This window comes from Saccopteryx bilineata, chromosome 2 (assembly GCF_036850765.1).
Source record: "Saccopteryx bilineata isolate mSacBil1 chromosome 2, mSacBil1_pri_phased_curated, whole genome shotgun sequence".
Classification (NCBI taxonomy): Eukaryota; Metazoa; Chordata; class Mammalia; order Chiroptera; family Emballonuridae; genus Saccopteryx; species Saccopteryx bilineata.
In genome coordinates, this window is record NC_089491.1 from 263,778,923 (window position 1) to 263,805,674 (window position 26,752).

Below are 26,752 nucleotides of genomic sequence, written 5' to 3' on the forward strand. Positions count from 1 at the left end.
GTTCCTCCTCCTGCAGCCCCCAGGCCGGTACCTAGGCAGCCCCTGCTCTCTGGCCTCAGTCCCCTTTCTCGCCAGGCCCCCCGCCTTTGGTCAGCTCACTTGCCTCTCTCTCTCCTCTCCTTGGGATGCTCTAGACCAGGGGTCTCAAACTCAACTCAGCATGTGGGCCGCAGAGCAAGATCACAGCCATTCAGCGTGCAGCACTAGGTCTACAAAAGGCAACTGTTACGCAACACTTTTCTCACTACAGTTGAAAACAAAAAAAAATCAGTACAACAAGCACAATGGTATATGCAGTTTACTCAGTGTCACAAAACGACCAGAAACTGTAGTTTGCATCACAACTGCTGTTAACTAAGCTAATATCTAGCTAGGATGCTAGAGAAATGAAAAATACAAGTAGGCCCCTAGGCTTACTTAATTTTATCCAAAATATTTTGAACTTCGTGGATTAGTCTGCGGGCCGCACAAAATTGTTCGGCGGGCCGCGAGTTTGAGACCCCTGCTCTAGACTGTTTCTCCTTGTTTTGGCACTGCCAGTAGGGGAAAGTCCTCTTATTTTAAATTCCTTTTTGTGAAATGGTCCATTAACAAGGTCTCTTTATATTTCTTCCTTATTTAAAAAATATTCTCACCCTCGTTTTCTCCCCTATTTAAGATCCATGGCCTGGAACACAGAGCGGATGGAGAGCTGTGCTGGGCGGCTGGCTGGCCTCCGAACAGCGGGCAGAGCGGTCCCGAAGGGCAGGACGAGGGAGGGGTCAGTGCCAGGCTGGGGCTCAGCATCCTGCTTGCCGTGTTTCCCGGGCCTCGGGCAGGCCAAGGCGGTGCCCTGAGCCCCTCCAACCCCCAGAATGTCTTGCGACATTATTCCCACCTCGAGGGCTCTTGAGGCCCCTGGAGGAGGCTGCGCTTCTTGCCTCCATCAGCCCATGTGTCCAGGAGGGAGAAAAGCCCCCCATCCTGACCTGCCTCTCTCTTGTCTCCACAGTTCATGGCCCAGGGAAAGACGGGGAGCAGCTCTCCCCCGAGGGGGCCACCGAAGCCTGGGAGCCAGCTGGACAGCATGCTGGGGAGCCTCCAGTCTGACCTCAACAAACTGGGAGTCGCCACAGTCGCCAAAGGGGTCTGCGGGGCCTGCAAGAAACCCATCGCTGGGCAGGTGATGAGCGGTGGGGGTGGTGGGCACAGCAACCTGTGCTCCTCTGGGAAAAGTGCTTCATGGTGGCCAGGGCCGTGAGCCACAGCCTGCCCCCTCCTCAGGTCGTGACAGCCATGGGAAAGACATGGCACCCCGAGCACTTCGTCTGCACCCACTGCCAGGAGGAGATCGGGTCCCGGAACTTCTTTGAACGGGACGGACAGCCCTACTGTGAAAAGGACTATCACACCCTCTTCTCCCCGCGCTGCTACTACTGCAATGGTCCCATCCTGGATGTGAGTTCCCGAGCATGGTGGGGCGGGGCAGCGGCAGCTCACATCACCCTGGTTGGGGCGGGGGGGTCAGGTGGTGCCGTCTGAGGCTCAGACAGGTCCTGAGCTCATGAAGCTAGTAAATGGTGGGGCTGGGATTCAAACCCAGGCCTGATGCAAGTCAGGCTGCTTGCCTCCCACCCACCTCCCATCTCAGATGCCCTTCTGTGGAGACTCAGAGCTTAGGAGACCTGCCCAATCAGTGGGTGAATTGCTGGCTCCCTCTCTCACTGTGTGATGTTAGGGAAATGCCTAGCCTCTCTGAGCTTAAGTTTCTTCATTGGTAAAATGAGAGTCACCATAGAACCTGTGACCTTGACTGCAGGTAAGGGTTAAAGAGAGAGTGGCATGTCACCTCCGTCAATAAGTTCTAATTCTTGGTGTGTTCAGAGCACAGCTAGGAGAGACCCCATCTTGGCAGCGTTTGGTCTTGCCTGGGCCGGTTGCAGGGCTGGGTGGGCTAGGGAGGACAGCCTTGCCTGTGAGCCTCAGTGGTGGGTCTGCCCACTGGGGCAGCCGTTTGGCTCTGACCCTGTGCTTCGCTTCTACAGAAAGTGGTGACAGCTCTTGACCGGACGTGGCACCCCGAGCACTTCTTCTGTGCCCAGTGTGGCGCCTTCTTCGGTCCTGAAGGTACTGACCGACAGACTGGCTCACTACCCCAGGGAGCGCTGGGTTGCGGGGGCTTTGCTGATGTTGGAGTTGGGGGCTCCACCCCTGGAGGCCCTAATTCTGCCCCCCAAACCACGCCCCTCAGGGTTCCACGAGAAAGACGGCAAGGCCTACTGCCGGAAGGATTACTTCGACATGTTCGCGCCTAAGTGTGGCGGCTGTGCCCGGGCCATCCTGGAGAACTACATCTCGGCCCTCAATACCCTCTGGCATCCGGAGTGCTTTGTGTGCCGGGTAAGGCGTCCCCTGCCCCCGCATCTGAAGGGCACTGGGCAGCCGGGTGAAAAGGGCCTCCTTTTCTTTGTTCTCTGGACACAACTTGGAGGCCTTGTTTGTGGTTACTAAGGGATGAACAGGAAGAGAGAGTCCACCTCCTCAGGTCCAGTGGGTTGTGGGCTAGGGCTTGTACTGAGGCTGGGAGAAACCAACCGCAAGGCAGAAATGTCTCCAGCCTTGTCCTGTGTGGCACCCATCATGTTCAGGATAAGGGCATGTGAGAATTAAATGAGATAATGCAAGCATTTCACAGCCTCCGTGGAATTGGCCATTGGTTTTCAAATTGCATTCTGGAGGTCATGGGGGGCCCACAGATATTACTGGGGATCCAGCAAGGGTCCTCTGACAGATTAAGTTTGGGAAACACTGTTCATTGCAGGACTTCTCAGGGCCTTTTATACCTAAGTGCACATCTGAATCACTAGACAGCAATCTAAGATGCAGAGTTTGACCTGGAAACCCTTTTTTCAGCATCAGGTTTGGGACACATTGTTACAGCCTCCCAGCTAAGTGCCCAGGAGTCAGACCTATGTTTAATCCAGGCTGTGCAACTTAGTAGTTGTATGACCTTGGGCAAGTCACTTAACTTCACGCCTCAGTTGGGAGAATTTAGTTGTGTTTAGCACCACACTAGGCGCACCATCGGAAATCCTTAGCGAGTGGGGAGTGTGACAACTCTGTCTCGCGCCCATCGGCCTGGGAGTGGCCTCAGCCCCCCCCCCCCCCCCAGGCTGAACCCTCTTTCTTCCGCCTGGCAGGAGTGCTTCACGCCATTTGTCAACGGCAGCTTCTTCGAGCATGACGGGCAGCCCTACTGCGAGGTGCACTACCACGAGCGGCGCGGCTCGCTGTGCTCTGGCTGCCAGAAGCCCATCACCGGCCGCTGCATCACCGCCATGGCCAAGAAGTTCCACCCAGAGCACTTCGTCTGCGCCTTCTGCCTCAAGCAGCTCAACAAGGGCACCTTCAAGGAGCAGAATGACAAGCCCTACTGTCAGAACTGCTTCCTCAAGCTCTTCTGCTAGGTGCCCTCATCCTTCTGGCTGGCATGCCCTGGCCCAGCCTCCCCACCTGCTACTGTGACCCCGAGGCCTTGCCCAGCGCTGAAGGGCCAAGCCCCACTGAAACTGGAACCCGCGTCCTGGGCTGTGCGGTTTGGCAGGAGGGCCTCGAGGCCTTGCCTGCTCTCCTTCCCTCTGCCTGAGCCTCTGGGCTGCTCTTCCTGCCCCCAGGGACAGAGGGTGCTGGAGGGCCCGCCCGCGGACTGCCTGGCCCGGCCAGCACCCCACACTGGAGCCATCTCTTACTCATGTTTCAGCAGTGGAGCCAGGAGAGAGCAGGCAGGGTCAGGTGGGGTCTCTTTTTATCTTTTATTTCTCTCTGACTGAACTTTCCTTGTTCTGAGAGTACTGGAGGACACCTGCTCCCTCCAGACAATGCCAGCATAAACCCATCCATCCATCCATCCAAGGGTCGAAGTGCCCAGGGGCTACGGAAGGTTTTCCTTGTGCCCTTCCTGCCCTCCTAGTCTCTCCAGGCCTGGGCGACTGCTCCCAGCCCCCTTCACTGCTCTGATTCTACTGAGACAGGCCTCTCCAGCAATAATGTTTTATAGTCACTGCCTCCGTCTCCGGGGACGGCGGGAGGTGCGGCGTTTCACCTCGTGCCTGGACACTGTACCGACTTTGATAGATTTCTACACTGAGGTTTGAATTCATATTGTTTGAGTTGCTTTTACTCCTCTATACAAAATGATTTTGAAGAGATTTTAAAGACATCCCCTTTTGTACTCTTCTCCTTGTCCACCGCCACTGACCCTGAGGGTGACAGTGGCTGTGGGACAGGGTTTGCCTTGTACTGAGGGCTTAGTGTGAAGAAGCCATTTGTATTTTCTTTTTTCTTAGCATAAGCAGGTGAAGTGGGAGCAGCTCTGAGACTCCCCTTCTTTAACTTCATGGCTCACCAGGACTGTTTTATAAACTGCTGTATTTTGAAAACCCTTCCTTACTACCCAGGCCAGCAAGCTCTTAACCGACATTGGCCTAAGGGTGTCTTGCCCTTTCGGGCCTAGGATTCTGAACCTCATCCATCCTGTTCCTGAGGGAGGAGGAGGGGAAAGTATACTTTGGGAGTGCTGTTTCCTGTCTAAACCATTAGGAGCATCCGCTCCCCTGTGAACTCTTTGGCATCAAAAAGAACCCACCAAACATTCTCTGCTTCCTCATTGCTTCTCTGGGGCTCCTCCTGCCTCCTCAGGAAAGCTGGCGTCTGATATTGACCATTGGTCTTGTTGATTGAACTGGGTGCATCACTTTCCCAGATTTCCTGCCCTCCTTGGAAGCTGGCGGTCTGGGGAAAAGGGCCCAGGTTGTTGCAAAGGCGCCTGATTCTGGGAAGAGGGCCAGGATCCTGCTGAACCCATGGAAAGTCCCTGGGCTTTCTCCCCCAAGGATGAAACAGGAACAAGCAGGCCCGGGGTTCCTGGTCAGCAGAGAGGGGCCCTGGTGGGCTCTAAAGTGAGGAAGATCCAGACCACTCTGTGAGCCTCATAGCAGAGGCTGAATGTGCTGGGGTCCCAGGTGAGGGTCCCACCTTTGTGGCAAGGCTGGGAGCAGCCAGGTGTGAGGAGGTCAGCCAGACCCCTCCCGGAGGTCTCCACTTCCACCCACAGGCCTTATTGCTCTGTTTACAGTGACCTGCCCCTGGCCCTCCCCTAGAGGGATGGATGGGTTTCCGAGGCCCACCCTCTGGGTCAGTGGTTATTTGATGTTATTTTAATTTTTTTCCTCTGTAAACTTTTAACCTGGCTTTTCCCCATTTCAATTCCTGAGATTTATGCCAATAAAGTTTGCCATTATTTTGACCTGTGCTAGTGCCTTTCTTTTCTTTGTGGCCTGAGATAACAACTTAGTCCCGTAAGAGAGACCAAACCCTCCCACACTCAAACAAGGACTACAGTTTGAGGATAGATCATCCATGTTCCCTTTAGCAAAATGCCCTGAGGATGGGATGTCCACCCCACAAGACAGTTGTCTGTATTGTCTGTGAGCGCAGGTCCTCTTGGCTCCCTGCATGAGCGTTGCTAAGGGGAGGCTGGGGGAGCAGCCTTATTGGGCCCTGCCTGGGTCAGGGCCTGCACTACCAGTTTTGCCCTGGATTCCCCAAGGGCATCCTCACATGGGCCTGTGAGTGGTTTTACACTCATTTGCAGATGGGGAAAGAAGTTCAGAGAGGAGAATGAACATTCAGAAGGCAATCTGAGTGTAAAGACAGGAAGTATGAACCCAAGGCTTGCCTCTGCCTGTGTTCCTGCATTGACCAGACACCCCCCCCCCCCACAACACCTTGGGTGTAGAACCCTCCCAGCTAAATTGGGCGGACTAGCAGTTGGCGACTGGTCTCAACTGCCCCCTGGTGGTCATATTCATATTTACAGGCCTCGCTCTTGTCAGCCAGAACCTCAGTCCTGCTCCGGCCCCACTTCCCCTTCCCACCCCCCAACCCTTCCCGGACCTCCTCAGGAGCTTCCTAGACAGCTCTCTTCCTCCTTGAGTCCTGGCTTCAGTTTCCTTGTTTGGAATGGCCCTAGAAAAGCCCCATGTTATATTCAAGGGTTGAGTTCATTTCCCAGTGAGTTAAGAAGTGAAAATTACCTTCAACAACCTCACCCGAAGATAATTACATGGTTTATTCTTCAGCCCATGTTGGGTTTATTTATTTATAGAAATGGATATGGTACAATTCCTTGTAATTTGCTTCTTCACTCAAGTGTACTCTGAGTATTTTCCCTGTCAATAAATACAGATCTGCATCATTTTTTAATGGTTCCATGGTATTACATTATATTGATGTACTGCAATTAGAGATAATATTTATATCATCAGAGCCAGATGTCCTTGGGAAAGGTACCTGTGAGTATAAATATCCTTGGAAAAGTGTGTTTAGGAGGAGACAGTCTCAGGGTTTGGAAGGGACTATAGCATAGTGAGGTTTGTGGGCTTTGGATGTGCTCCTAGATTTCAGTTCCGAAGTCATCATTCATTGGCTCAGGGACTTAGGCAAATTATCGAACCTTTCTGAATTTTTTCATCGATAAGACGGAAATATTAAAACTGCCTCCTCAGGGGATTGTTGCAAAGATTAACAGCTATAATGTGCATAAAGTACCTAGCGCAATGCTGAGCTTGCAGTAATACCTTGTCATGAAAAGAGGATCTTAGCAGTAATCAACTCCAGCATCTCTCTCAACAGGCTCATCATCAAAGGCTCTAGAAGGCTTTAAAACAAAATACAGAGATTTCTAACTTGGCCAAGTGCAAAGGGTAAAGATAGAAACACCTGCTGTAGGTTTAAGCTCATTCATTAAAAAAATATTTACTGATATAGTACAATTGCTCAAATTAAGTGTTGAATGGATGTATAATAAAAGAAGCTAACATTTGTAGTAACTTCCTCCTACATTTCAGGTACTGCGTTCAGTGTTAACACATCTCTCTCGTAATCCTCATAACAACTCTAGAATGTGGATACTATTACCCCATTTTACAGATAAGGAAAGAGAAACAGGGTCAGCAAGGAGAAACCACTTCCTAAGAAGACACAGCTAGGAATTAGCAGAACAAGGAGAGCCAGGTCATCTAACTGCAAACCCTGCATTCAGCCCTGGCCGGTTGGCTCAGTAGAGCGTCAGCCTGGTGTGCAGAAGTCCCGGGTTCAATTCCTGGCCATGGCACACAAGAGAAGCACCCATCTGTTTCTCCACCCCTCCCCCTCTCCTTCCTCTCTGTCTCTCTCTTCCCCTCCTGCAGCCAAGGCTCCATTGGAGCAAAGTTGGCCTGGGCGCTTAGGATGGCTCTATGGCCTCTGCCTCAGGCGCTAGAATGGCTTTGGTTGCAACAGAGCAACGCCCCAGATGGGCAGAGCATCGCCCCCTGGTGGGCATGCTGGGTGGATCCCGGTCGGTCGCATGCGGAAGTCTGTCTGACTGCCTCCCCCGTTTCCAACTTCAGAAAAATACAAACAAACAAACAAACAAAAAACCCTGCATTCATACAGTCAGCAAATATTTATTATATGCCTATATATTTATTATATGCTAGGCACAAGACAAAAATTTCTATCTTTTGGAGCTTGCATTCCTGCAGGAAGAGAGACAAGCAGCAATGTAATAAAATTATATAGTGTGTTAGAAAGTGTAAGTGCTACCATAAAAAACAACAGTTGAGGGAGTGGATTATTTTTTAAAAAATTGTAATTTAAAAAATTTTTATTTATTGATTTTAGAGAAAGGAGATAGAGAAAGCTAGTAGGAGTGGGAAGAATCAACTCCTAGTAGTTGTTTCTCCTATGTGTCTTGACTGGGCAAGCCTGGGATTTGAAACTGGCAAGCTCAGCATTCCAGGTTCAGGCTTTATCCACTGCACCACCACGGGTCATGCTTTTTTTTTCTAAATTTAACTACAGGGCAATCAGGGTAGGCCTGGTTGAGCGGTGATATTTGAGCCAAGTCTTTTTTTTTTTTTGAGCCAAGTCTTGATGGACGTGTTACAACTGTGGCTATGGCAAGGAGCCTTCCAGGAAGACGAAATAGCTGGTGCAAGAACCCTAAATTGGGTACATGTCTGGCTGGAAGAGAATGAATGAGACAGTAGGAGAATAGGGGATGCGATTATAGTGGTGGTGGAGTGAGCAGATGATGTAGGGTCCTGTAGGCCAGTTAAGTTTTTACTTTGTAGAAAATGGGGAGCCTTTGAAGAATCTTGAGCAGATGAGGAAATGATCGATTATTTAAAATGATTTCTCTGTTTTCATAGGCGGAAGAACACACTGTAGAAGAGACAGAGACAAACCTATTTCTTACGTATGTGCAACTATATATTTCTCAGCTCCACGTTATACTCTAGTTTGCGACATGGCCAGGTGGCGGGGGCGCAGGGGGGGGGGGCGGGGGCGGTATGTGAACTGAATCCACAAATTCTAGCGCCTACAACAAAGCAGCTCCAACCCAGCAGAGGGAAGCAGCTCTGAGAAAGCTCCACCAACACAAGGTAGCACTTCCTTACCCTCCTTAAAGGCAGCTTCCGGTAGGCTAGAGTTGCAGCAATATTATCCAATAGCTGCATACGTCAGTTATACTTTGCCAGACGGGCGTCGGCGCCAGCCAATAGATGGGGGAGCTGTTTGAGACTTCTGATTGGCCACTTTATTTACTTATAAAAGGTGCGGGCCTGCGCGCGGCCTTCCTTTCGCCAGGCGTCCTCGTGGGAGGTTCGTTCTGTGGTGGAATGGCGGGGGGGAGTGGTGGTGGGAAAGATGGGAGTCTTTGCGGAGAGACTTCTAGGCCGCGGGGTCCAGGCCTATGCGGCCTCGGGCTTCGGCAGCAGCTGGCGCTCTCCGAGTGGTGGCGGCAGCGGCATCCCCGGCCAGGCCGGCGGGGGATCACGCGTGGCGTGGTCCACATAGGCCTTTGGCTTTGAGTCTGGCGGGGCGGTGCGGACAGGTGTCCGGGTGTCTGAGCTCCCTCTCTCTCTTCAGTGACATCGTCTTTAAACCCTGCGTGGCAATCCCTGACGCACCGCCGTGATGCCCAGGGAAGACAGGGCGACCTGGAAGTCCAACTACTTCCTTAAGATCATCGTAAGTGCGGGATGGGTCGCCGGCTTAAGGAGACAGTCAGCTACCATGTGCTGAGCTGCTGAATTGGGCTATTGTAGGGAAATATCATTTAATATTCAGAACTGCCAAAGATTTGTGTGCCACCCCCACCTGTCGCAAATACCCCGGCTCAGGCAGTTTAAGGGGCTCCTAAGATCACTAAATGACATCATTCTTAGTTTTGTCTGGCATCCATATAGCTTTCAAAATACTTTAACTTCTCTGCTTACGTCTTTGGGGTGGGAGGCAATGAGTGATTCGTTATATTTAGTTCCTATCAGTCAAGAAATACAGTGTTCAAATGAATGTCATCTGTAGGAATTCCCTCCTACCTGGAAGTTCTGACTAGGCTGCTCTTTAGGCATTAGGCCCCATTGTGGACCAAGTCTATATCTTTGCCCATTTACCATGCAGGTTTTCAGACACAACACTTAACAGTTTTGTACAATAATTGTATACCCACGACCTAGATTCCACAAGTAAGGTTTCGTTGTATTTGCTTTATGCTCTGTTTTGAATGCTTGTAAATCCATCCTTACTTGGAACAGTTTTTTCTTTTGAGCTATTTTAGTGAATGGGAAACAGAACTCATAATTAGAAAAAGTTAAAGTTTTTCTGGTTGAAGGTACAAACCCAGTCTTCACTAATCATATTCAGCAAGCAAATCTTTAATGCAGTGGTTCTCAAACTTTGAAGTCGGAGCACATTTAAAATCCTACAAATAATTGTAGGCGCACTATATACAAATTTCTGAGAAATATGTTATAATTAAGTCAAATATTAAAAAAACAAAGTCCAAGCGTGCTTTTATGGCAATTAAACCAAATAAATATAACAAAGTTAAATTTATTCTGACATCAAAAAACATTTTTGTTAATTTTTTTGTTATGCTTTTTAGAATTCGTAAAAAGGGGGTTAAAAAATAAATGACAAAATTGTCTTTATATATATATATATATATATATAGATACATTCTTAGTAAGATTTAGTAAATTTGGCAGGTCCTGGCGCGAATGCTTTTTTATTGTGTTTATCAGAAACATGAGCCTGATGTGTCCTGGTGATTTCTTCAATGTTTGGGCATATATTTGAAAGGCAAACACATTTCCTTGTCAGTTCATTGAAGAACTCCTTTCTTTTTACTCTCAATTGAGTGCAGAAAACCCCCACCATACAAACCACCTTAACTTTACACCAAACAAAGGATGGAAGAAATTTGCCTCTAGTTTTTCCGGGGAACATGGGGATTAGTGTAAAGAATCCAGCATAACAACTTAACAGCCTTTTGCAACCTAATCAGGCAAATGAAGTGGGTGGTTGGGCAGACTGTCATAGCCAATTCCCTACATCTCTGTCCCCCAAAAATCTAAACTTCAAAAACTCTGTTGGTTTTTTGGTCCCTAATAGGCACATATTTCTCTGGAATACCCTAGGGCGCACCTGGAAATCTAGGGCACACCAGTGTGCCCTGGCGTACACTTTGAGAACCACTACTGAAGAATCTGGCGGTAACCCAGGTGGCTCCTAGTGGGAGGAGTTGGCCCCTCTCTTGAGTCACTTCAAAAGCTCAGAAGATAGGGAGTGAGATGGAAACCAGCCGGTGTGGGGTTTGGTTTCTCCTGATGTTTTCCTCCTATTAAACTTGGCTCATTTCTGGTTGGTTTTTGTAGCAACTTCTGGACGATTATCCAAAATGCTTCATTGTGGGAGCGGACAATGTGGGCTCCAAGCAGATGCAGCAGATCCGCATGTCCCTCCGCGGGAAGGCCGTGGTGCTGATGGGCAAGAACACCATGATGCGCAAGGCCATCCGAGGGCATCTGGAAAACAACCCTGCTCTGGAGAAGTCAGTTAACTCTGGGCCTCTTTGTCTTCCCCTCTCTGCCCTTCTCCCTTCTCCTGGAGAAGAATGGTGCTGAAAGGTGACCGCCTCTCTGAAAACTTCTCTTTGTAGACTGCTGCCTCATATCCGGGGGAATGTGGGCTTTGTGTTCACCAAGGAGGACCTCACTGAGATCAGGGACATGCTGCTGGCTAATAAGGTAAGAGGAGAATCAGATTGGCTCAAGAGACCTTATCTTTTGGTTTCTTAAAAGCAAAATTGACCATTCTCAGGTTGTATCTGTGGAGAGAGAACTCACCATTCTTGTTTTTGTTCAGGTACCAGCTGCTGCCCGTGCCGGTGCCATTGCCCCATGTGAAGTCACTGTGCCCGCCCAGAACACTGGTCTGGGGCCCGAGAAGACCTCCTTCTTCCAGGCGTTAGGCATCACCACTAAAATCTCCAGGGGCACCATTGAAATCCTGGTGAGTGGACCTGGCTTGCAAAAGCTAGCCAGGTCAGTAGTAGGGGCTTCCCTTGTTGGTGGTCTGTCTGCTGGATGTTCAGGTGTTAACTGCCAACTGTTACCTTGACCTTCAGAGTGATGTGCAGCTGATTAAGACTGGAGACAAAGTGGGAGCCAGTGAAGCCACACTGCTGAACATGCTGAACATCTCTCCCTTCTCCTTTGGGTTGATCATCCAGCAGGTGTTTGACAATGGCAGCATCTATAACCCGGAAGTGCTTGACATCACAGAGGAAACTCTGCATTCACGCTTCCTGGAGGTACAATGCTGCCTATTCCGGCCAGGCCTTTCTTACATTATTGGCTGAGACCATGTCTACCTTCAGGCTGAATCCTGGCCACTCTTGAAACCAACTGTATAACTAAGGACAGTCGTTTAATCTGTGTGTCTTGGTTTCCTCATCTGTGAAATGTCATTAACAATAAAAGATTGTTGAGGAAGAATGAATGAATGAGTGTAAAGCCTTAGAATGGTGTTGGGCACATGGTAAGTGCTATTCTAGGGCCTGCAATAACACATGATAAACTATTTGGAAATCTCACTAGTGGATGAAAAGTTCTCATCTGGCATTAATTTCACATTTTTCTCTCGAAACTCAATAGTTATAGGTTAACAGTTTATAGTTTTTACAAAGGGGGGGGCTTTTGTAGTAATTACCATCATTCAGGTATAGGAAACACCTATGTTGGGAATAAGGATAAAAAGCACTTATGAATTATTAGGTCTGAATTGCCTTGCCAAATGCTATCCCAGCAAGTCTTGTCTGCCACCAGTATCTTTTTCTCTAAGATATCTCACCTAAAACATAACTTTTCCCTCTGTAGGGTGTCCGCAATGTTGCCAGTGTATGTCTGCAGATTGGTTACCCAACTGTTGCATCAGTACCCCATTCTATCATCAATGGGTACAAGCAGGTCCTGGCTTTGTCTGTGGAGACTGATTACACCTTCCCACTTGCTGAAAAGGTAAAAACCTCCCGGGACCATGGTGGGTCTTACAACGGGGATAAATGGTAGCCTGCCGAGGGAGTGCTTTTGTGATCGTGTTTTACATAGCAGACACATTTTTTAAAAGTATATTTGAGAGGTTGGAGGCAGGGGAGGTGTGTGCTTGACTTTAGAAATGGCTAGAGACTCTGAAAAGGGTTTAGTTACGGGGTTAATCTAGCCAGTGGTTCTCAACCTGTGGGTCGTGACCCCGGCGGAGGTTGAACGACTAAAACGTGGTTGCCATTTCCGATGGCTTTAGGCGACCTCTGTGTTTTGGTCGTTAAACCCCTGCCGGGTTCGCGACCCACAGGTTGAGAACCGCTGATCTAAGCTCATTAGGCCATGCCTGAGCTGTCGTCCTGACCGGTCCCTTTCAGGGAAAGCTGATGCTGGTTGGTGGCTGACTATTTTGACTGAACTTCTCCCCTTGCTTCAGGTCAAGGCCTTCTTGGCTGATCCATCTGCCTTTGTGGCTGCTGCCCCTGTGGCCGCCGCCACCACTGCTGCTCCTGCTGCTGCCGCAGCCCCAGCCAAGGTTGAAGCAAAGGAAGAGTCGGAGGAGTCCGACGAGGATATGGGATTTGGTCTCTTTGACTAATCTCCAAAAAGCAACCAGCTCAGCCAGCTTTATTTGTGAAACAAAATAAAGGCTTACTTCTCTTAAAAGTCTCTGGACTCTTCATTGTGTGTGTGTGTTTAAGATTTTATTTATTGATTTTAGGGGTGGAGGGGAAGCGAGAAGTATCAACTCAGGTGCTTCACTTTAGTTAATTGATTGCTTGTTATCTGTGCCTTGACCAGGCAAGCCCAGGGTTTCCAACCAGCGACCTTGGCATTCCAGGTTGATGCTCTGTCCACTGTGCCTTTTTGAGGCTTAAACAGTATTTTATTGTATATTAGAAACTAAAACCATGGTGAAACATTGGGAGTTGACACAGGTATCCTCTTTATGTAAGTGAAATGCTAGTCCAGCCAGCATTCACTGTATTTTTTATTATACTAGAATTATTTCCATGTCCATGGACTAGACTAGTCTGGGTTCCTCTAAGATTCTTTGGGTGGGATTGATGTCACTTAAGCACTCAGTGAATGCCAGGGTTTTTTAATCTGGGTGGTGACAATGTTAAAGAGAAAAACATCTGATTGTTCAAAGGGTCAGTGTGAGTCCTACAAAGATATTTGTGACTTGATTTCTGGTCAAAAGTGAAAGCCATTGCTAATAGAGGGCTAGTAAACTAAGCTGTGCAGACCCTATTCTCTAAATTAGTCTAGCGTTGGCAGAGCTGCACGCTGAATTAAATTTAGACAACTCCAAGAACCAACCGTGAAGCCTTTTGATCCATCCAGCCTCCGGACCCCATAGCCCTGGCTTAAGAGCCGGGTTTGGAACTCAGCATTCCCCTTAGGCAGGCTCTGGGCTCCCCGAATTCTTCCCTTGTTTTCTAACCCCCCGGCCGTCCATCACTGGATTGCAAACAGGACTGGATTCTAGTTCCCTGTCTCCCCTTTATCTAGTTAATTTACTGCCATTTAGGGCACAGTGCGTTTCTCTAAAATATGAGACCTGCGTACTCCAGTAGGTAGGAGGCTGCAGGGCGGTTTCAGTGAGTTACAAATTCCCAAGAGACTCGTCTCCCACGAAGCCAGGCTGAGAAGGGCACCGGGGTCCCGGGGCCGAGGAGCGGGCCCGGGGGTGAGGCTTTGATCGTTGCCGGTGGGCCCAGTCACCCCATCCGTCCGTCCAACTTCCAAGCCCCTGCACTGTAGCGGCCACGCCGTCCCACCCGGGGGCGCCAGGCTGTGGCCACAGCAGACCCCGGGCCTCGCCCTGCCGCGTGGGCCCGCGCCGTGACCCGGAAGCGCTCCGGCACCGCTTCCGGAGTCAGTGCCGGTAGGATGGCGGCGGACACGCAGGTGAGGCGGGTAGCTGCGGGGCCAACGCGGCCAGCGACTGGGCGCGGATGGCGGCCTCCGGGCGGGACCGTGCGTGTCGCTAGCCCCGGGGTGCCGGGGGTGGCGGCTGCGGTGGGCGCGTACCCGGGGCCACCTCGGGCCGGCTCCCCTCGGCTCCGGGTCCGTACCCGGCCCCTGGCCCGGGCGGCTCAGAGCGAACCAGGGCTCGAGGAGTGAGTGGCTACGGCCTCGGCTTCGGCAGATGGATCCCGTCGGGCCACTCCCCGACCCTCAAGTAGCCGAAGTTCATCATTTTTCGGAGACTCCATTTCTCCAAAGGCCCTCGGCAGTTAGCCCGGCCAGCGCCAACTGTTCCTTAAACTTAACATTCAGCCATTGTTTCTGGAGCACCTACTACGTTCAGGGACTTACAGCATAGTCTTTGGATTCATACCAAACTGATTTGAGCCCCAGCTCGTCCAAGCCGATGAGGCACCGGGCAAGTCACTTAACCCCGCCAAATCTTTTCATCTATCAAATGGGGTTAAAATAATGCCGATCACACAGGTTGATGCGGGGTCTGGATGAGATGAAGTAGAGCTCCTCCCATGTTGCTTGTTGTTATTCGGTCCAGGGTTAGATTAAAAAAAATAGTAACAACAAAAATTGTTAGTACCTAGGAAGAACCTTGTCACCCTTGAGTGTTGTTAGCTTGTGGGTACCTTGTAGTTCAGGGAGGGACTTGGGAAAACTCTTTTTGTTTCACCCCAGCCTCTTTTGTAGTTGTGCTTTCGAGCGAGAAGACACCATTAAGGGAAAAAGAAGCAGGTGTCTAAAGGAGGCTTGGCTCACTTGGGTCTCCGGGGGAAGGAAATTAATTGGATATGATATGGTGGCCCTGATGCCGCCTAAACATTCAGAAGATATTTATAGAGAGTCTCCCATGTCAAGGGTGGATAACTGGTTTCAAGCTGAGTTATCTGGACAGCTTAAGTCTGTCCGGTATATATATCTAAAGAGGTTGGGGGGACACATGTTGAAGGTTTAACATTAATACTCTAAAGTGCAAAAAAAGCCCCCATGCCTGACCTGTGGTGGCGCAGTGGGATAAAGCGTCGACCTGGAACACTGAGGTCGCCAGTTCGAAACCTTGGGCTTGCCTGGTCAAGGCACATATGGGAGTTGATGCTTCCTGCTCCTCCCCTTTCTCTCTCTCTCTCTCTGTCTCTCTCTCTCAACTCCTCTCTCTCTAAAAAATCAATAAATAAAATATTTAAAAAAAAAAAAAAAAAAAAAAAAAAAAAAAAGCCCCCAAAATCTGTAGAGCTGTATTTAGTATGGTAGCCACTAACCACTTGGCTAATTAATAGCCAAATAGCTACTTGAGTTAGTTAAAATTAATAAAACTAAAAATTCACTTCTTGAGTTGTACTAACCACATTTTAGTGCATGGGTAGCATTATGTGGCAAGTGGCTACTGTACTGGACAGTGCAAAAGAACATGTCCATTATCACAGAAAGTGCTAGTGGACAGTGCTATTCTAGATAGAAACCTGTGCACTTTCAAGCTGTTTGCATCTGATCTTACGAGCCAATGACTTTTCTGAAGGATCTTAGTGTGCCTTCCTTAGCTTTGTTCTGACAGGGTCTCTAAGTGGGTAACATTCATTTTCTGATTAGGAAAGGAAGAGTCTTGAACCTGAAAAGCTGTTTCATCTTTGTGAGACAAACTATAACCAGGAATTTAATATTGATCAATATTGTCGTGGAAAGACAGCTGCATGGGAATCGTAGGGTTGTGAGGATTCAGCGAGATAGAGTAGAGCTTCTTATAGATTGGTAGAGAGTAGATTATATACACACATGCATTTTTGCTTTCTCTTCAAGCCTCACTAAAACTAGAAGGGGTTTAAAGAAAAGTCCCACAAGGATTGGGGAAATGGGGAGCAGGCAACAGCAGCTAACTTTTGGAAGCTAGAAAATGATGAGTGGGAAAGGGTTTAGCAGACCCAAGGAAAATAAATACTAAGCCAACATTTAGGAAAGCTGAGAACCAACCCGATTTACATTGCATTTAGGTTGCTGAATATGTGACCCAGGGGATTTGGAGGTATCAGCTAACCTCTGGAAGTGTGGGGGAGTGGGAGGACCTAAACTAGGACGATCAATTCATTGACAGCTATTCTCAGATGCAGTCAGATCTCTAGCTTTCTTTCTCCACCTTGGGTAAAGACTGGAAAGTTTTATGTCTTGAGAGTGTAAGCAGAATCACTGGGAAGACTAGTGTAGGAGGTCCAGTATTTAAGAAAATAATTCAAGAGCTGAAGGATGTCTTCCAGACCAAGAATAAAACACACATTCATATGAAATTTTAGAATCTGGACACAAGGAGAAGATCCTGGAAGTTTCCAAGGGGCAAAAATCAGGTCTTCTACAAGGGATCAAGAATCAGAATGGCATTGGACTTCACAACAACACCGGAAGCTAGAACTCGGTGGGCAATGGCTTCAGTCTTCTAAAGGAAATCATTTCAACTTAGAATTCTGCATCCAGACAAACTTAATTAGGAGGCGAGAACATTTTCAAACTGGCAAGGACTTCACACAGTGGACACTGTGCTTCATCTACACACAAAAAAGATACATTTTTAGGGTCCAGTTATCGAAGATCACCTGCCAAATTGGGGCAAGTCAGAAAGCTGTGGGACTTCTTCGGGGAGATGGAATTTGGTAGAACCCCTGATCTGCCCAGATGTATTGAGATTTAGATAATTGGAAAAAGTTGGGGGATTGAATTAGAACAGATCAAACCAGGTAAAATGAGGTGAGGTGGGAATGGGCAATTATGAACTTGAGGGTAATTAAAACCACAGGACAGTAAACACAGTTTAAGAAATGGAAGTGAATACCATTTATGTGTAATGTTAACACTGACTACTGAGCTAACCCATGTTATGAAACAGGAATTATATGAGGACCATGGGAGGGTATGTGTGATGGAATAGGAGCAGAAAAGACAGCTATGGTTGAAAGGCAGTAAAGCTGAAAAATCAAGAAATAGCAGCACAAGCAAGTTACTTAGAGATGCGGAGATAACTACCAAATAATCAGCCAAATTGGTAAGGGAATAAGAGCAGGGGACTGGTCTTTATTGCAAACCTCCAAGAATTCTTCGACTTTTACTCTTTTAAGTATATGCATGTATGCCTATAAAGACAAAAGACAATATTAAAACAAATTATTTATGCAGGTGACAGTTTTGGATATGAGTTTCTTCATTGCCAATAGACTTACAGCAGGGATAGAAGTATAAGGAAAACAGCATCAAATATTTCTCTGCACCCTTGCATCTAGAAGACCTGTCTGTGAAATGCACTTTAAAAGATAATGCACCAGTGTGTTACTCAGGTATATCATGCCCTGCTCCATGGCCTGCCCACTTTGTAGAACATCTGTCAGGAGCATATTGAGGGATATTTGCACACCGCCCTCCTCTAAGTCTTAGGCTTATGTCCCAGTGCAGGGACTGCAGCTGTGGTAACTCTGGTGGGGTTTGAAAGCTAAGGACTTGTTAGCATCAGTTTATAGGCATTGGTTTCAGGTTTAGTTTTGAAAAGGTAGGTGCTGTGGCTCTCAATTCCAGCTGAGCATTGTCTTTTTGGAGTTAGTTGCTTTGCACCTGTGAAATGGGGATGCTGCTGCCTCCCTTGAAGGCTGGTTGACAGTGGTAGCCAGCTCTGTGCTTGGGATGAGAGTAAATGCTCTACATGCGTTATCTCACGTGTATGTAGTTGTATGAGCCATAACAGACATGAGGTAGGTGCATTTATCAATGGAGAAACTATAGACCAAAGGGAGGGCATAATTTGACTGAATGTCCGCAGCTTCTAAGAGGCAGAGCTGGATCCAATTCAACCTTTCTTCACCCTTTAGCCACTGTGTTTATGCCCCGCTTCTGACTTGCCAGGGTCCTGATGTGCCCCTGTGGGAGGTTTATGTGAGAATATAATGGGAACGTACATGGCACATGGTAGGTCCTCACTAGAGTTTGCATAATTCTGAACAGATATTTTCTGTCCTGAGGTTTTTCCCTTTTGTCTTGCCTATTTTTGTTCAAGTGTAAGTAAGTGACATTGACCAGTTGGCTGGTGGAGTTAAAGCTATATCTCAGCCACCGGTCGTTTTGCCCCCAGGAGACATTTGACAACATCCGTAGACAATGTGGATTGTTACAACTGGGGTGGAAAGAGCAGAGTAGTGCTGTTTCTGGGCTCTAGTGGGTGGAGGCCAGGAGTGCTGATAAAGATAGCCCCCCTCCACAAAGAGTTATCTGGTCCAAAGTGTCAGCAGTGTGGAGGCTGAGAAGCCCTGGGTCAGCGGGCTTGCCCCTGAATTCTGCACATACCCATTCCTTGTTTGTAGTCTGGTGCAACTCTTTGGACTTGGTCTTTACAGGTTTCTGAGACACTAAAGCGTTTTGCAGTGAAGGTGACGACAGCCAGTGTGAAGGAACGGAGAGAAATCCTCAGTGAACTGGGCAAATGCATTGCTGGAAAAGGTATTTATTTTCCATCCTTATGGCCTAGAGATGAGTCCATTTCAAAATAAGCGTGTCCTCTGTTAAGAACCATGGCCTTCTCTTCCCCTCTTTGTAACAACTCTATTTGCTTGTTATAATCTGCATTGGAACAGTTGGATTAGTGGTGAGTTTATCCACGTAGGTACCAAAGCTTTATACCATTTTAACTATTTCAATTGGAAACAGTTGTAAAATATACTAGGTCTTTTTTTTTTTTAAAGATTATCCATACATTTCATTTTATTTTATTTTATTTATTCATTTTTAGAGATGAGAGAAACAGAGAGGGAGAGAGAGAGAAGGGGGGAGGAGCTGGAAGCATCAATTCCCATATGTGCCTTGACTAGGCAAGCCCAGGGTTTCTTTTTTTTTTTTAAGTTTTATTTATTTTTTAATTTATTTTAGAGAGGAGAGGGAGAGACAGAGAAAGAGAGGAGAGACAGAGAGAGAGAAGTGGGGGAGGAGCTGGAAGCATCAACTCCCATATGTGCCTTGACCAGGCAAGCCCAGGGTTTCAAACCGGTGACCTCAGCATTTCCAGGTCGACGCTTTATCCACTGCGCCACCACAGGTCAGGCCAAGCCCAGGGCGGCCTCAGCATTTCCAGGTCAACACTTTATCCACTGTGCCACCACAGGTCAGGCTATACTAGGTCTTTCTTAAGTGATTTACCAGATGCAAACACATTGTCTTTATGATTGGGTCATCGTTTTTCCCAGTTGGTGTTCTGCAGAACTCAGCAAGAGGATAGCAGGTGATTGGCCAGGAAAGGATTTCAACATCAGATAAGTGTGGGAGATGTCACATTTTCCAAGGCCCTCTGGGAGATTTACAACATATTCCAGAAAGGTGTTTTAATTTTATTAAGCTTTCTTTAAGCCCATATTTTCTTTGAACACTCCCCTGCCCCTTTTTTGAAAACCTGTTTGGAGACTGAGGAATACATTTTAGGAAACGCTAAGCACATACAGTCATCCTGACTTTGTGTCATAACTGAGGGCTGTCCTGTGGCCTACTGGGGTGTGTAAGATTCATTTGCCTTCCTGATTAGTTTTTGAGTTTCCTTTGGTGTGTTTTTGCAGTACAGCAGTGGTTCTCAAAGTGAGGTCCCCAGGCCAGCAGCATCAGCATCCTTTCAGAACTTGTTTGAGATTCAAATTCTCAGCTCCTCCCCCAGCAGGGAGATGGGGAGCCCAGCACTTGTGTTTTTTTATTTTTTTATTTTTTTTTTAATTTTTGTTTTTCTGAAGTTGGAAACGGGGAGGCAGTCAGACGGACTCCTGCATGCGCCCGACCAGGATCCACTCGGCATGCCCACCAGGGGGTGATGCTCTGTTACAACCTGAGGCAGAGGTCATGGAGCCGTCCTCAGCGCCCGGGCCAACTTTGCTCCAATGGAGCCTTGGCTGCAGGAGGGGAAGAGAGAGACAGAGAGGAAGGAGAGGGGGAGGGGTGGAGAAGCAGAAGGGTGCTTGTCCTGGCTGGGAATCGAACCCGGGACTCCTGCACACCAGGCCGATGCTCTACCACTGAGCCAACCGGCCAGGGCCGGAGCCTAGCAGCTGTATTTTAACAAGCTCTGAAAGGTGATTGCTGTGTTTGCTGAAGTTCGAGAACCGGGGTTCCCTAGAGTTGGGTCTCCCTTTCTGCCAGTTCTCACTTCTTATTAGTCAAGAGTCCACTTTCTACACCTCTTTCACCAAAATGCTCACCTGCTGCTTCTGATCAACTGCCGCCTGGTAACGCACCCATGCTTATTAAAGCGGTGTGTAAGTGACATCAGTTGCTGTTTGTGAGCTTTTAAGAGAGTCTCCCTTGTCTTAATGCTTTATTTAGTGTGTGACTTTATGGCACACTCAAAAGTTTTCTGGTCACTTTTCCCAATAGGGTTCTAAAAAAGGCTGTCATGTGATAAGTTACTATCTGTACACAGCTTCTGAACCATAGTGGATGGCTCTTCCTGCCAAATGACTGCTGAATACAACACTTTTTCCCATTTTATGGAGTAAGGAGTTCGGTGTGTATATGGGTGAGGTTTATGGACTTCTCAAGGCCTTTCAGGGAGATTTTGCTCTTTACTCACCCTGAAATTCTACAGTTCAGGGTGAATTATATTGGTAAAACGTTTCTAGCCTTTGATGTGCAAGCTGATTGTGGGAAGTTATCTACCCACTAATGGAGTCATTACTTCTCAGCTTTCTAATTTTCTGAGTCTGAGCAGAAACCATCGCACAGTGATTTTTATTCTGGCCTCTTCCTCTCTTAGGGTAGCAGGTAACCAAGTGAGTTAACCAGAGAAGGGTGAGATGTTTTCATCCAGGCTGAGGTGCTGAAGACTTCTGCAGTGCAGTGTAACCCCAGATGCAGATAGTCAGCGTGGTTTGGCCTGGCCCAGCCCCGAGGCCTCTCTGATGCTCACTCAGTCCTGCTTCATGTGCTTGGACCTGAGACTCGCTGATGCGTCATTTCCTATGCCTGGTCGTTCCAGTCCCAGGCCGCCAAAGCAGCAGTCAGTGATGAAGGGCTTGGCTCTGGGGTCCGACGGGCTCATGGTCTAGCCATGGCTCAGCCCCTCACAGGCTGTGTGACCTGGTTCAAGCTGTGAACCTGTCTGAGCCTGATGCTTTGCAGAGATCATATCTGATAGAATGCCTGGCTCATGCCAAGGCTCACGAAGTCATTTTGATTGACTGGTCTGTGTATACTCTGCTTTCAGACCTGCCGGAGGGAGCAGTGAAGGGGCTCTGCAAGTTATTCTGCCTGACCCTGCATCGATACAGGTGAGTCCCAGCCAAAGGCCCAGGCTGGGCGCTTTATGTGGAGAGGTGGTGGGAGAGTGTAGTGGTTAGAGCCTGACTGCCCGGGTCCAATCTGGGCTGTGTCCCATCGTAGCTTTTGGATCCCAGGCAAGTCACTTAGCCTCACTGTGCCTCAGTTTCCTCATCTGCGATGGGCTGATGCTGTTACCTGCCTCAGGTGGCAGCCAGTGTGAGGTTCCTGGAGCAGTGCCTGCCATGTCATGCATCAGTCATGCATGCAAAAGCACTTGGCCTGGTGTGAAGCCCTTAAACTCCTTAAGTGGAGGTATTGCCCTTCAGCTGTAATGGCTCCTTTGCCCTGATTAGCTACTTCCAGAATTCCTGAGGAGGTAGATTTGTCTAGTTACTTCTTAATCTCATCATTTATGATCTTCTGGAATGCAGTACAACCCAGTTTTCTTGAGGTAGACTAGCACTTGGCCAAAGCCACCTTGCCCCTGCCCCACGTCTGCATGTCCACTTCTCCTCTTCTTCCCTTCACTCCTTCTAGAGATGCAGCCTCCCGCAGGGCCCTGCAGGCAGCCATCCAGCAGTTGGCTGAGGCCCAGCCTGAAGCCACTGCTAAGAACCTTCTGCACTCTCTGCAGTCTTCAGGCATTGGCTCCAAAGCAGGTGTCCCCAGGTAAGTTTTAAAGATGGTGGCTCACAAGGGGTTGATGGAGTCCTACTCAGGAGAATCTGGTGCATGTGAGCTGCACTGAGCAGGTGTGAGCATGCCTGTCCCTTTCCCCTTTCCCCTTTGTCAATCTGGCTGGGGTTGGTAGTCTACCTTCTGAGTGAAGGGAGGAGCCAGGGTGGCAGGAGGAAAACCAGATACCCACCAGGCAGTGAATGGGAGAAAGCAACTGTTTTTGTTTTTTTTTTTTGTTTTTTTTTTTTTTTCTTCATTTTTCTGAAGCTGGAAACAGGGAGAGACAGTCAGACAGACTCCCGCATGCGCCCAACCGGGATCCACCCGGCACACCAGGGGCGGTGCTCTGCCCCCCAGGGGGCGATGCTCTGCCCATCCTGGGCATCGCCATATTGCGACCAGAGCCACTCTAGCGCCTGAGGCAGAGGCCACAGAGCCATGCCCAGTGCCCGGGCCATCTCTGCTCCAATGGAGCATTGGCTGCGGAAGGGGAAGTGAGAGACAGAGAGGAAAGCGCGGCAGAGGGGCGGTGAAGCAAATGGGCGCTTCTCCTGTGTGCCCTGGCCGGGAATCGAACCCTGTTTTTGTTTTTATAGTTGTGAGTGCAAGAAGATGGTAGTTTGGCTGATGAGGCCTGCAATCTTTGTCCTGAATTGTCACAGAGATTTCTGGGGGGCTGGTTTCAAGTTCTGCCCAGTTGCAGGTCAAGGTAGGGTCCTCCATAGCAGGCAGGGCCTTGCGGTGACCATTTGTCCTTATGTTGGGGGTTGCTGCTCTGTGCTCACCTCTTGTCTGCCCGCTCTTCCCGTCCACAGTAAGAGCAGCGGCTCGGCCGCCTTGCTGGCCCTGTCTTGGACCTGCCTTCTCGTGCGCATTGTCTTTCCCTTGAGAGCCAAGCGGCAAGGGGACATCTGGAACAAACTGGTAAGTTCTGGAATCGTGGTAGTCAGCTCTCTGCACAGAGTTGGGGTGTGTTTAAGCACCCCCAGTGCTGGGTGACCATGCAGTTTGAATTGTCCTGAGATGTGTGACTTCGGTGGATGGGCAAGAGAGCAATATAATAACAATCATTGATTTTTTGACCATCTTTGAGGCGCTGTGTGTCAGACATGGTATTAGGCACTCGGAATAGTCATGAGCAAGAGAAATGTGGTCCCTGCCTTCATATTGTTTGTGGAAACATGACAGGCTAGAGAGGGGAAGACGACCAGAAGGCAAGTAAACCAGTGAATACACTGATGTAAATCATTGTGGCCTTTTCTGGCTAGTTACTCTTTTCCTTATGTTTGTGCAGATGCCGCTCTGTACACATGCTCTTTCAGGTTGGCAGGTCACACTGCTCACCAGTGACATTTGGCACTTGAGGCACATAAAGGTCTTTTTAGTTGAGTACATGTTATGTGCTTCATTTTGGATTAGGAGTGAGCTCCACACGGGCTGGGATTATTTACCGGTCGGTCTCCTCTCCTGTACCCACAGTGCCTAGCATAGTGCCTGCCATTTAGTCAGTTTCAAAAAGTATTTGTGGAATTAACAGAGTAAAAGTCAAGACAGATCAACAAATATAGGGAAGAAGACACTTGTCCTTTCTTTGCGTGGCACTTAACCTCTTTGGAATTATATATTCATTTATGTGTTTGTTTCATATCCTTTTCTTCCTCTTGACTGTATCGTACATGAAAGCAGGGACCGTGTCTGTCTAGGTCTCCATGTCTTTTTTTGCCTGACTCACAGTGGGCGCTCTCCAAATATTAACCCTTTGAGTAGTACGAACGTTCATGTACATCCTCACTTAAAGGGTTAACAAAATACTCACTACTCAAAGGGTTAATGATGCTCTTGAGTGAACAGGTGTCATCCAGATGGGCAGAGGGAAGAGTGTCTGGCCGGAATTGAATGGGAGAGGCCTGGAGGGGACAAACCAGGACTGGGCAGGTCCGAGGAAGGCCTTGGCCAGGCTGTGAGACCTCCCCTCCCATTTCCTGCCCTGACCTGAGCCTCTCCTGGTCCTGGCAGGTGGAGGTGCAGTGCCTGCTCCTGCTGGAGGTGCTGGGTGGCTCCCACAAGCACGCCGTGAACGGGGCTGTGAAGAAGCTCACCAAGCTATGGAAGGAGGTGACAGGAGGCAGCGGGGGTGGTGGGCTTTGCTTCTTCCATGCACGTGCCAGGGCCATCTGATGCACTTGCTGTACACGTTTCCTCTTCAGAACCCTGGCCTGGTGGAACAGTACTTATCAGCCATTCTCAGCCTAGAGCCCAACCAGAACTATGCGGGTATGCTGGGGCTGCTGGTGCAGTTCTGCACGAGCCACAAGGAGATGGACGTGGTCAACCAGCACAAGGCAAGTGGACTCCCTGGAGGGAGGAGGGGAACTGCTTTGGCCCTGGTGGTCCCAGCTGCTGGTGTCACTTGGAACTTGTTGGTTTTCTCACTTGGGACCCTGGTCTTTCATCATGATAATTCGAACTTTGAGGAGTTGGAAAGTTTTGCTCCAGCAGTTTTTTAAAATTTTATTTATTTTTAATTTTTTTTACAGGGACAGTGAGAGTCAGAGGGATAGACAGGAACAGACAGAAATAGCGAGAGATGAGAAGCATCAATCATTAGTTTTTCGTTGCGACACCTTAGTTGTTCATTGATTGCTTTCTCATATGTACCTTGACCGTGGGCCTTCAGCAGACTGAGTAACCCCTTGCTTGAGCCAGCAACCTTGGGTCCAAGCTGGTGAGCTTTTTGTTCAAGCCAGATGAGCCTGAGCTCAAGCTGGCGACCTCGGGGTCTCGAACCTGGGTTCTTCACATCCCAGTCCAACGCTCTATTCACTGCGCCACCACCTGGTCAGGCGAATCCTGGCAGTTTTATTTTATTTATTTTAATTTTTCTGAAGTTGGAAACGGGAGGCAGTCAGACAGACTCCCGCATGCGCCCGACCGGGCATGCCCACCAGGGGGCGATGCTCTGCCCATCTGGGGCGTTGCTCTATTGCAACCAGGGCCACTCTAGCACCTGAGGCAGAGGCCAGGGAGCCATCCTCAGCGCCTGGGCCAACCCTGCTCTAATGAAGCTTTGGCTGCGGGAGGGGAAGAGAGACAGAGAGGAAGAAGAGGGGGAGGTGTGGAGAAGCAGATGGGCGCTTCTCCTGTGTGCCCTGGCCGGGAATCGAACCCGGAACTCCTGCACGCCAGGCTGACGCTCTACCACTGAGCCAACCGGCCAGGGCCAATCCTGACAGTTTTAAGATGACAGTTTCCCTGTTCATGTGGTCATTTATTCTCCCATGGTTGAGTAGCTGCCATGCACCAAACACTGTGCCCGGTGTTGGGGATGCAGTAGTTAGCCCAGGAGCTGTGATCCTTGTCCCAGTTATGTCTGTGATAAGCACTACAAAGGGAAAATGCAGGAAGCTAGGATACTCTGTAACTAGGGACCTTACTTAGGTTATGAGTTAGGGAACACGTCTCTAGGGAAGAAACATAAAGCACGAATAGGCCTTAGCAAGGTTGAGAGGTGAGGAAGAGCACTTGGATCAGAGAGCAGCTTGTGGGAAGAGGCCAGTGGGGCTGGAGTGTCTTGAGTGGGGTAGAGAGTGTGAGATGTAGCTGGCCGGGTAGCAGGCAGGCCTTGGGAGCCATGCCAAGGACTTTGGACTTGATCTCAGGAATGATGGAAAGCCATGGAAGGTTTTAAATGGAGATTGGCATGTCCAGTGGCACCTCTGCGCTTGATACTGTGGAATTTGGGGCACCCTTTGTATTTTTTTGGAAACACTCCCACCGGGGGGATCTCTTAGACCAGGGATGAGACACTCAGAGTGTCAAGGTCTAACCAGGTGATTGTATTCTTTAGAGTGCCCTGCTGGATTTTTATGTGAAGAACATCTTGATGAGCAAAGTAAAGCCTCAGAAGTATCTGTTGGTGAGTGGGAGGTGGGGCTTGCTCATCCAGACCAGCTCAGTCCCACTTTAAATTCTGATTCAGAACTGTCCTTTATTCTTGTTCTGTTCCTGTGAGGGCTGGGAGCCTGACTCCTTTCTCTCTGTAGGATAATTGTGCTCCTCTGCTCCGGTACATGTCCCACTCGGAATTTAAGGATCTGATACTGCCCACCATCCAGAAGTCCTTACTGAGGAGTCCAGAGAATGTTATTGAAAGTAGGTTGCTGCCAGACGGGACAGTGGGAGGGAGACAGATTCCTTATAAGCAGCATCCCTGGTACTTGGCAGTAGGAAGCGTTGGGGGTGTATGAGGGATGTATGCACTGTGTTTACCTCATTGGGACTTTGGGAGAGTGATCAGGAACTCTTTCAGAGTATGTGGAAAGTCATGGGCCCTCTTGCTAGAAGAATGCACAAAAGCCCATCAGCTTAGAATACTGTGTACAATTTTATTTTATTTTTTTAAGATTTTTATTCATTTT

At 48.8% G+C, this 26,752-nt stretch overlaps 3 protein-coding genes across 8 annotated transcripts in view; all 3 read left to right on the forward strand.

Moving 5' to 3' along the window:
- Window positions 1-5,284, forward strand: part of PXN (paxillin) — a 48,607-nt gene extending 43,323 nt beyond the window's left edge. For 4 of the 5 annotated variants that reach the window (XM_066260442.1, XM_066260444.1, XM_066260445.1 and 1 more), the window contains 6 exons: window positions 659-760; window positions 992-1,162; window positions 1,264-1,437; window positions 2,025-2,106; window positions 2,231-2,379; window positions 3,180-5,284. In XM_066260442.1, coding sequence (XP_066116539.1) covers window positions 659-760; window positions 992-1,162; window positions 1,264-1,437; window positions 2,025-2,106; window positions 2,231-2,379; window positions 3,180-3,446 — 945 coding nt within the window. In that variant the 3' untranslated portion in view covers window positions 3,447-5,284. The remainder of the gene's footprint in view (window positions 1-658; window positions 761-991; window positions 1,163-1,263; window positions 1,438-2,024; window positions 2,107-2,230; window positions 2,380-3,179) is intronic. The other variant, XM_066260446.1, reaches the window with a different exon arrangement.
- Window positions 5,285-8,619: 3,335 nt separating this feature from the next.
- Window positions 8,620-13,041, forward strand: RPLP0 (ribosomal protein lateral stalk subunit P0). Its single transcript, XM_066260447.1, has 8 exons — window positions 8,620-8,688; window positions 8,956-9,057; window positions 10,746-10,921; window positions 11,030-11,117; window positions 11,236-11,382; window positions 11,498-11,683; window positions 12,249-12,389; window positions 12,850-13,041. Exons 2-8 carry the CDS (start codon window positions 9,004-9,006, stop codon window positions 13,009-13,011), a joined length of 954 nt encoding a protein of 317 aa, XP_066116544.1. The 5' UTR covers window positions 8,620-8,688; window positions 8,956-9,003; the 3' UTR covers window positions 13,012-13,041.
- Window positions 13,042-14,290: 1,249 nt separating this feature from the next.
- Window positions 14,291-26,752, forward strand: part of GCN1 (GCN1 activator of EIF2AK4) — a 60,959-nt gene continuing 48,497 nt past the window's right edge. Inside the window, exons 1-9 of one of the 2 annotated variants that reach the window (XM_066260449.1) lie at window positions 14,291-14,327; window positions 18,761-18,863; window positions 21,601-21,664; window positions 22,194-22,325; window positions 23,150-23,258; window positions 24,351-24,449; window positions 24,542-24,676; window positions 26,182-26,250; window positions 26,378-26,486. In XM_066260449.1, coding sequence (XP_066116546.1) covers window positions 14,310-14,327; window positions 18,761-18,863; window positions 21,601-21,664; window positions 22,194-22,325; window positions 23,150-23,258; window positions 24,351-24,449; window positions 24,542-24,676; window positions 26,182-26,250; window positions 26,378-26,486 — 838 coding nt within the window. In that variant the 5' untranslated portion in view covers window positions 14,291-14,309. Of the gene's footprint in view, window positions 14,328-17,558; window positions 17,714-18,760; window positions 18,864-21,600; window positions 21,665-22,193; window positions 22,326-23,149; window positions 23,259-24,350; window positions 24,450-24,541; window positions 24,677-26,181; window positions 26,251-26,377; window positions 26,487-26,752 lie in introns of those variants that run through there. The other variant, XM_066260448.1, reaches the window with a different exon arrangement.

Coding starts and splice junctions, on each gene's coding strand:
- RPLP0 (XM_066260447.1), top strand. CDS start 9,004: ATGCCCAGGGAAGACAGGGCGACCTGGAAGTCCAACTACTTCCTTAAG. Junction 9,058..10,745: donor ACTACTTCCTTAAGATCATC/GTAAGTGCGGGA, acceptor TGGTTTTTGTAG/CAACTTCTGGACGATTATCC. Junction 10,922..11,029: donor AACAACCCTGCTCTGGAGAA/GTCAGTTAACTC, acceptor TTCTCTTTGTAG/ACTGCTGCCTCATATCCGGG.